Raw genomic sequence first — 8,837 nt, 5'->3', positions numbered from 1 at the left:
GATTGAGTGCTAAATGTTGAATTCCTATGAAAAATAAAATTTGTTTACCAAAAAAAAAAAAAAAGAGGCTGCAGCCACCTGGGCCTCGCTGTTTCCCCGCCTCGCCATCCGGCTCTGAACCGAGGCCCGGGAGGCTGCAGCCGCCCGTGCCTCGCTTTCCCCCGGCCGCCCGCTCGCCTGGCCGACCGCCCTTGCCACTCTGCCCCCCCTCCCGGCTTGCCGCTTCCCTTCCAAGCGGTGGCAGCCTCGGTCGCAGAGCGTTCCCTGCGCATGCGCAGGGGACGCTCTATGAATTTCGGGGGGATTTAAACATCCCCCTGATTTCCCCCCCAACATTTAGAATTTTTGTGCACACGTGGGGACTGCCCCACGTGTGCACAAACCTCCCCCTCCCCCCCAGGTGCCCCCGAACTGCGGATTTAGATATCCGCACAGACGGGGCCACTTCACTATTAGATATATAGATAAGTACTAAGAAGCAACCCTAGCTACTGCACATGTGCCATAGGTATATAGAAATATATTATTTAATAGGAGATTTGAAAAGAAAGCCTCCTGTAACATCTGATGGGAAGGGATAGGATGAAGAAGTGTCATTTTTGGCTTAATTTTTACATTAACACCAAGAATCAATGATCTGTCCCTCCAATGCACAGAAATTCACCAATGGCACAAGTCTCGCTTTCAGCATCATAACCTTTCATGAATGTCACTAACCTAACCTAATAAATGCCAAGCAGCATGAAGTGTAAATATGAAATATCTCCAGAGTTAGAAGACAAGTTGTCAATTGATATTTTGAGCCCATGAGGTGTACTGTTAACAAAGAACTCTGCTGGCATTGCAAATAGGTATTTGGTAAAGAACTTACCTGCTTGTTGCTGTTTTGTCCCATTCATCATCACTTAGCCCTGTATCATGGAAGGGGTTTGTTCTGGGTCTATTTGGAGGAGACAAACTGCCCCTTTGTTTGGGACTTCTCCATTCAAAGGTATTGAAGCTGTATCCTGAAGCCTGATAACTGGGACCTAAAATTTTAATTGTATATTTATCAATGCTACTTTTTAATAAAATCCATATCATGCTTCCAATGTGCTTCCAATGTATCTAAAGCTGTGAGAATTGATCAAAGCTATAAGTCTGTGCTATGCTTTGACTCTGAAGCAATGATTTGAACCTGAAGTACAATCTTACCACACTGTCATTGTGTCTCAAAAGTACAGTTCATTTTTCATACCCAAGTGCTGAAAATTCTCATTGGCATCTGGCATACATGATCAGGCAATTAATGTTCTTAGATGTGCTTTCAATTAATTCTGCGAGCAATTAGATTCATTATAATTAATTTAAATTTTCATGTATCATCTGTATGCAAAAAAAATGTGTTCTGCTCCATACCCATTCTACTTGCTGTCCTGGTCATTTTCACTTCTGTCTTAAAGATTTGGGCATCACGGAAAGGACAAAGATACTGAGATAATCCATGCTACAATGCCAACTATATCTTTCAGTGGAAGACAAAGTCCCTAGGTTCACTGCTCATCTGACCTTGGGAAAATTCCTTCCTCCAATTAACTATTGTCAAGAGAGAGGCTGAGTGTGAGCAGAACCTCTCAGCCAACAGTGCAAAAGTAACATTCTTCTAAGCCCGATGACATCAACGGACATAGAAGGATGTAATTCTGCTTAAGAAAAAGTAACTGCATTCATCACCACCTGGTTTGTTCCTGGGCTGAAAGGCAGAAGAGTTCAAGAAGAATGGGCAACAACTAAACAACAACAACAACAACAACAATATTTCTGAATCGCCCCATCCCTGAGTACACAGAGCTCTGGGCGATTTACAATAAATTAACATACAAAAATACAGTTTAAAATCAACAATTAATCCCAAAATTTCACAGTCTTCAGATGGCGTCTATAATTTAATCTAAAACCTGCTCTGGACTGTTCTTCCATCTCATGGGCAGGCTAAGGAGGAAGCTGAAGTGAGCAAGATGGAAAAAAGAAAGAAAAAAGGAGGGGGCCAGCTATGATGGAAACCGCCGTTTCCCTCAACCAGAAGCCTGTCATGGGGGATCTTAGATTATTCTGGCAAAATTTTTGTAGCTAAAAGTAGCCATAGGGCCAGCAAAATTTGTTCAGGGAAGCAGCATGAATCCTGTTCCTGTATGCCATTTTCTTGTCCTAAAACTCTATCCCCCCTCAAGCTACTAGTGGATTTGTGAGGAAAAAATACCAGTATAACGCAGGTGCCTGTAGTTTCTTCTTCACAGAACTTATAACCACTTGAAGGTGTCTGTCTGCGCATGTGTGTTTGTGTGCAATTTAGATAAGGAAAATGGTGCAGCTGCTAACAGGCCTGGTCCAAGGTTTTTTGGTCCTCTAGGCAAGAAACTTTGGCCACCCCCCACAGGCCACCCTTCACTGGGTCTAGGGCTTGCCACGTCATCCCTGCTGCTGATCCCCGACTTGGAAATGGGGGAAAGTTCCACCAAGTGACTGAGTGCCTCATGTGGTGTGGTGCAGCTGTGTCCAGGGTCACTGCTTGCCACACTGCTATGCCTTCAGGACCTGGTGGAGGAAGGTCTTGCCTGCCACCCAAGTGCCATGGTGTGTACCACTCATCACAGCTGATCTTGCAGTACTGCAGGAGAGATAACTTGGTGGTGCCCCTCCAGGTCTGGGAGAGACTGGTACCTAGTCAGTTGCTGAGGTCAGGTGAGTGGATGGGCTGGCAATGGGTTTTAAAATGCTTCCTCAATTAAGTTAGCAGGACTCCCCCTGCCACATTTTTTTTGCCATCGAGTCACAGGTGACTTATGGCAACCCCGTAGGGTTTTCAAAGCAAGGGGCGTTCAGCCATTGCCTGCCTGTGTGTCATGACCCTGGTATTCCTTGGAGGTCTCCCATCCAAACACTAGCCAGGGCTGACCCTGCTTAGCTTCTGAGATCTGATGCGATCAAGCTAGCCTTGGCTATTCAGGTTAGGAGGGCCCCTTCCACATACACAGCTGTATTCATTTAGAATCAGAAGATCTGCTGAAATAATATATCCAGATTGGCTCTAACATGTGGTATAATAAACTATCCATTACATGCTGTCCCATGTATGATGAACTGGCCTCTTAGTCACAAAACTGTATGCCATTTCTTCTTTGTCTTCAGGATGTAGCAGGACTCTTTCATTAACTGAAGTTATTCTTTTTTTTTTGTACCTGTTATAGCTTAAATTCAGCAGTCCTGATTGTGAGTGACAACAACTGGACTCACGTTTGATATCAACAACACGGTTACTTCCCTATTCCTGTTAGAAATGGCTTGTTTATTCACATTCAGCAATTGTGTTTTTCCCTTCACATGGCATGAATGTCACAGTCAATCTGTATTCCAAGATCCCATCTCTATGCTGTTTCTTTCCCCCCCAGATGATGAGTCCCCAGGTAAATGCTTATGACGGTTTCCCATTGCCACATGTGTGACCTTATACTTGAACTATTGAATTTCCTATTTCTATTATTCTGACTTTGTGCACTGCAGTTCTACAAAGTCATAATGAAGTTACTGCCACCAGTGATGGGTGGCTGAACATTCCTTGATATCTTACAGGTTAGACCTATTTTCATTTTAGAAAAATATTCACAGTTCAATATTTCATTCGTTTTTCAGATATGTGAACAAAAGGCCTTTCAGGGAGCCATGTGTGATTGATGTGCAGTTTACTGTCAAACAAACTAAATTATAGCCTCATGCTGAGACTTGCCTTCTCCAGGAGGGACAAGGGATGACGTCTGATTTCTGGCGTACAAGCAAACTAAATTGAATCATGCCCTTTAAAATTAAATGTAAAACCCCCAACATTTGTAGAATACAAACTTCAACCCACAAAAGTGCTTTAAAAAGTATAATTAATCAACTCTAGTAACAATAAAATCCCTTTCCATATTTAAATACTCAGTGATCAGTCCTGAAACAGCACATCTAGCAAGAAGTGCCAGAGTAATTGGCCTTCTTATCCTATTATAAAATTATTTAAGAAACAAACCCGCAATCAATTTTGGTATCATTTCTTAAATTGGTAGGACCGAATGAATATTGTGAAAGTAATAATTAGAATTGTTCCTGTGAACAAATATATAATAAATTACAGATAATCACTGAAAGTGATGAGTGCTTATCTACCTTGATCTCAGTAATGAGCGTTTCATTTTCTTATACAGAAAAATACTGTTCACCAGTTTGTTCTATAAATTTACTTTTGTATAAGTTTACTATGGGAAGAAGAACTTTTTTCTGGACTGAATCTACTGCCAATCATTTTCCTTGGGCGATACCAAGAACCCGATCACACGTCCCGTCGAGTTTCCGTGGTTAGGGCGTGAGGTGCCGATCACACAGCTATCCTGCAGCGTGGCAAAGAAGCGGCGCAGCGCGATCACACCAGCAATCGCTAGGCGCCGCTTCCATGGCAAACGGGAATATTTTTTTTCTCACCAAAAGGTGAGCATGCGCATGATCGTTTGTGCGCATCCTGTGAAGACTTAAAAAAAAAAACTAACCGGTTTGCGACGGGATTAGGACGGGACGCGATCAGATGCCCACCCTTGCCCCGCGTTTTACAGAAACTAGTAAAGCATTGTTGTTGTTCAGTCGCACAGCCGAGTCTGACTCTTCGCGACCCCATGGACCAGATCACACCAGGCCTTCCTGTCTTCCGCTGTCCTCTGAAGTTTGCTCAATTTCATGTTCGTTGCATCTATGACACTGCCTAACCATCTCATCCTTTGCCGTCCCCTTCTTCTTTGACCTTCAATCTTTCCCAGCATCAGGGTCTTCTCCAGTGAGTGCTCCCTTCTCATTTGGTGGCCAAAGTACATCGTAAGTACTAGTTTTTTACTCCGTATCTTCGGCACGAAGCCACGGGTGCACTACACTTCCCAGATGTTGTGGTGTGATCTCGCCCGGAAAATCCGCCTATCATCCATATCTTTAGCGCGGCAAATGCTCCGTGTGAACGGGGCCCTTGTTCTTCTTCCAATCCCATATGGAATTTTAAAAACCTATACTTATACAGCTCAAAATAACACTGAGGTTTAAAGACAAATGCTTAAACACTGCTTAAATACTAAATTTGTAGGTGTAAAAGAAATTCTGTCATTCTTATTTCAAAACCTTTCCTCAAGCCAGTTATTATTCTGAAAGCCCCTTGACATCTTAATGTCAGGAGATGAAGGAGAAACAAAAAAGGCAGCAAATCACTGAATAATCCTTTTGTGCTCCCCTTTGGTGGTATATAATAAATCTTGACTACAGTCAACAAAAATCACAATGCATGGGCCTCAGATGTTCACATTAATGAACACCTTCAATGTGTTCTGCATCTTTTATTAATCTAAGCTTGAAGGATAAACCTATTTAGCTGTGGATGAGGTACGGATTGGTCATTCAGACATCAGTAAAACCAGCAGAAGGCTGTTAGGTATATTGATATATGTTTTATAACCTGTCACAGTGTCATGAAAGAGTAAAATCAAGGTTAGGCAAAAGCAAGAAGTAACACAATGTGCTAAGGTGTGCAGTCTTAATGACACACAAGCATCCAGCAAACTATAAAGCCGAAAGGTGAGACTGCCTCTTAAGCTGGGCAAAGTCACCTTAAAATTCTTGTTGCTGCTACCTGCAGAAAGTGAATTTGCTGAAATTCATGACCCACCTTGGCTTCCGTAGCTATTGTCTATACCAGAGCCATCCCATGACTCTACAGCACTGTCCACACTTGGGACAGTGGTGGAGTATATTTCTGAAAGTTTGCCTGGTTTTTGTGTGGTCGCTGCATCTTCTTCCATATCACTTGATTCATTTAGGTGACCAGAGGCAGGGAACTTCTTTGGGCTTGTTGCTGGCAGGAATTAAGGACATTAAGAATGATAAGAAGTCGGCCATGCATGACAGGACATTTTGCCTATTAGAAGTCTAGATAAACAGGCTGTATACAGATAATTATTTCTATGGCGAAATCTAAGTGATGTCGCTTTTACTACTACCATGGCAATAGAACAAAGTTTGAGTCAAGTGGCACCTTTAAGTCCAACAAAGTTTAATTCTGGGTATAAGCTTTACTGTGCATGCATACTTCATCAGCTGCAAATGTATCTGATGAAGTATGCTTGTACACAAAAGCTTATATCCAGAATTAAACTCTGTTGGTCTTAAAGGTGCCACTCAACTCAAACTTTGTTCTGTTGCTTCAGACCTTCATGGCTACCCACTTGAATCTACGACTGTGGCAGTAAACGACTGTGGCAATATTAGTAGCTTGATAACCATAGAGAGGTAATAGAAAATACACTTTTTCCATATCCATAATTATGACTTATTCCATACCAGTCAATGAAGTGATACTAGATCAAGCAGAAACAATCACACTGAAACATGTACATATGTGTTGCAACCACAAGGGTTAACTTTGTGGAGGCTAGCTTAATCGAATACCATGGCCAAACATAAGGTCTACAATAATACCTCTTCAGAAAAGCAGTTGTCCAGAGAGTCACAAATTATTCCCTTTAAAGTAATGAATACACCTAGAGTTACAGTTTTGGATAACTGATGAGTTCTTTAAGTAACATCAGCCTTACAAAATATCTGTACTTGCTTAAATATAGAAGTTGTACATGTAGTATCAGATCATGGAATTAGATGGCACCCCCACAGGCTCATGTAGATCAGTTTCTTTTCCTAATGAAGGATGCTCTGTGCCCAAAGCATTCCTGTCAGATGCCTATTTCTCCAGAAGAGGAATTCTACAATCTTCCTGAGCATTTTGTGCTGCTGACAAACTGAGGTGTTAAACATACCCTACATAATTTAAGCCACTAGACTTCAAAAGGTGTAACTTTTTTTCGGATTGCATAAAATGCGGAAAATAACTGTATTTCTCCTTCTTGGTCATATATCTTAAAATACCGAGATTCTCTATATCTTAATCTTTTAAAAAATCTAGGCCAAACATATGCTGTTTTAGGCACCTTACTTCAAGAAAGATAATTGTATGAACAAACTGAAAATTATCATCCTTATTGAATCAGTAGCCTGATACCCGTGCTTCGCTACGGTATTTAAGTTCCGTAAATCCAGTTATAATACTGATGATGTGAAATTTGAAATGTGACATTTGTTGTAGGAATTCTAACAGAGAAGATTGTAGTGTAAGAAATGAAGTGAGACATACGTACTTTCCCCCCCTCTACTGAAGGACCTCTCTCTAGACCACATTGGTGGTTCTGCCCTGAGGTGCTAGGATCACCAGGCTGCTTGATGAGCTCACTCTGGAGCAGGCCACATAGAACTGCCCGTTTAAGAAGCAGTTGTCTGTTAAGTCATCTCCTGCTACCTTCCACGAAAGTGATGGCCCCTCTACTTGTGTTCCTGGATTGCTTTGTTCATATGGAGACTGTGTTGTTCTGAGCACCTCAGGGTTATCTTGCTGGTACTTGGCCTAGGGTTGCCAAGTCCTATCTTCACCCCAAGCGGGGGACTTTGGGGGGCGTTCCGGGAGGGGGTGGAGCATTCCGGACGTGATGATGTCACGTTGGGGACGTCCCCCCGCCCGCCTGCCAACAGGGGCACTGGCTCCCCTGCAGTTAAAGCGGTCCCTTTAACTGCACGGAGCCGGCATTTGTCCGCATGCCTGACCTCCACGGAGATCAGGCACCTGGAAACGCCGGCTCCCTGCAGTTAAAGGGGCCCCTTTAACTGCAGGGAGTCGGCGTTTCCGCACCCCCAATTGGCTGGCCTGCAGCCACCCCTCTCCCTCCTCTCTGTCAAGAGAGGAGGGAGAGGGGTGGTGGCGAGTGTTGGGGCTCCCCCCCCAGCAGCCAGCTGGCCGCCAGCGGGTAGAAGCCCCAAAAAAGTGGGGGACCCCTGTCAAACCAGAGGGTTTGGCAACCCTAACTTGGCTTGTGCAGCTCGGTGCACTGCAGGAGTACTATGTGCAAATGTCTTTGCCACATTCCTAAGTTGCCTCCTCCTTGTAGCATTGGTGTATCTGGCTCAGGTACTTTCTTTGCCAGGAGCTTTCTTGGGGGCAATAAGAGGTGAGAGGTGTGAGGGGGAGTTGGTGTGAGGGAGTGGTGATGCGGTGGACATTTCTTCAGGTTCATGAGGGAGGCACGCATCGAAATGGCTCCTAGAAATGTCCTTTACTATCTCCCCATAAACATTCATACCCTGGCCCTGCTCCCCATAAACATTCATACCTGACAGACACCGGCCTGTCTGGTGTTGGGGGGGATTGTATTTAAAGGCATCGGGGAGGCTGGGCCAGCAGCAGTGCTAAGGCGATCCTGTTGAGCAAACCTCCCCAGTCGCTGTAAGCATCCCAGCTCCTCTCCTACACCTGACAGGTAGCTGCCTGTCCAGTGTAGGATGGGGAGGGGGGGAGTATTAGAAGCCACTGTGGAGGTGGGGCTGGCAGGATCACTAAGGCGTTACTGCTTGGGCAGGCTCCCTCGTGGCTTTAAGCAACCTGCAACCGCTGCTGCACCTGACAGACTGTTATGTATTGAATTGTATATATAACTGCTATGTGAACTGTGCCATTGAGACTTGAATGTAAATACTGATGTGTGAATCGCCTGATTAAGATGCCATGTTGAGCTTCATCCTGGGCTAGGATCCTAATGTAACCAATAGGAGCCCTAGCCCAGAAAGTGTCTGCCAATCACCGTGCAGAGCGGGATCGCTTGTGATTGGTCGTTATTGCTTCAACCTCATAGGTTGCCTTATTGTACAGTGGGTGTGGCTACATTAGCCGGGAGTGTTTAAATACCGACAAG

At 44.0% G+C, this 8,837-nt stretch overlaps 1 protein-coding gene across 1 annotated transcript in view; it reads right to left on the bottom strand.

Annotated features, from left to right (window-relative positions):
* The window catches only part of GRIP1 (glutamate receptor interacting protein 1), a 187,999-nt gene that overhangs the window by 13,619 nt on the left and 165,543 nt on the right, over window positions 1-8,837 (bottom strand). The window contains exons 18-19 of the mRNA XM_015410502.1: window positions 5,714-5,899; window positions 872-1,028 (exon numbers count right to left, since the gene is read on the bottom strand). Of these exons, the coding sequence (XP_015265988.1) occupies window positions 872-1,028; window positions 5,714-5,899 (343 nt within the window). The remainder of the gene's footprint in view (window positions 1-871; window positions 1,029-5,713; window positions 5,900-8,837) is intronic.

This window comes from Gekko japonicus, unplaced genomic scaffold (genome assembly GCF_001447785.1).
Source record: "Gekko japonicus isolate JY-2015 unplaced genomic scaffold, Gekko_japonicus_V1.1 scaffold215, whole genome shotgun sequence".
Taxonomy (NCBI): Eukaryota; Metazoa; Chordata; class Lepidosauria; order Squamata; family Gekkonidae; genus Gekko; species Gekko japonicus.
Note: the sequence above shows the minus strand (reverse complement) of the source record. Positions and strands in the feature narration are given on the sequence as shown.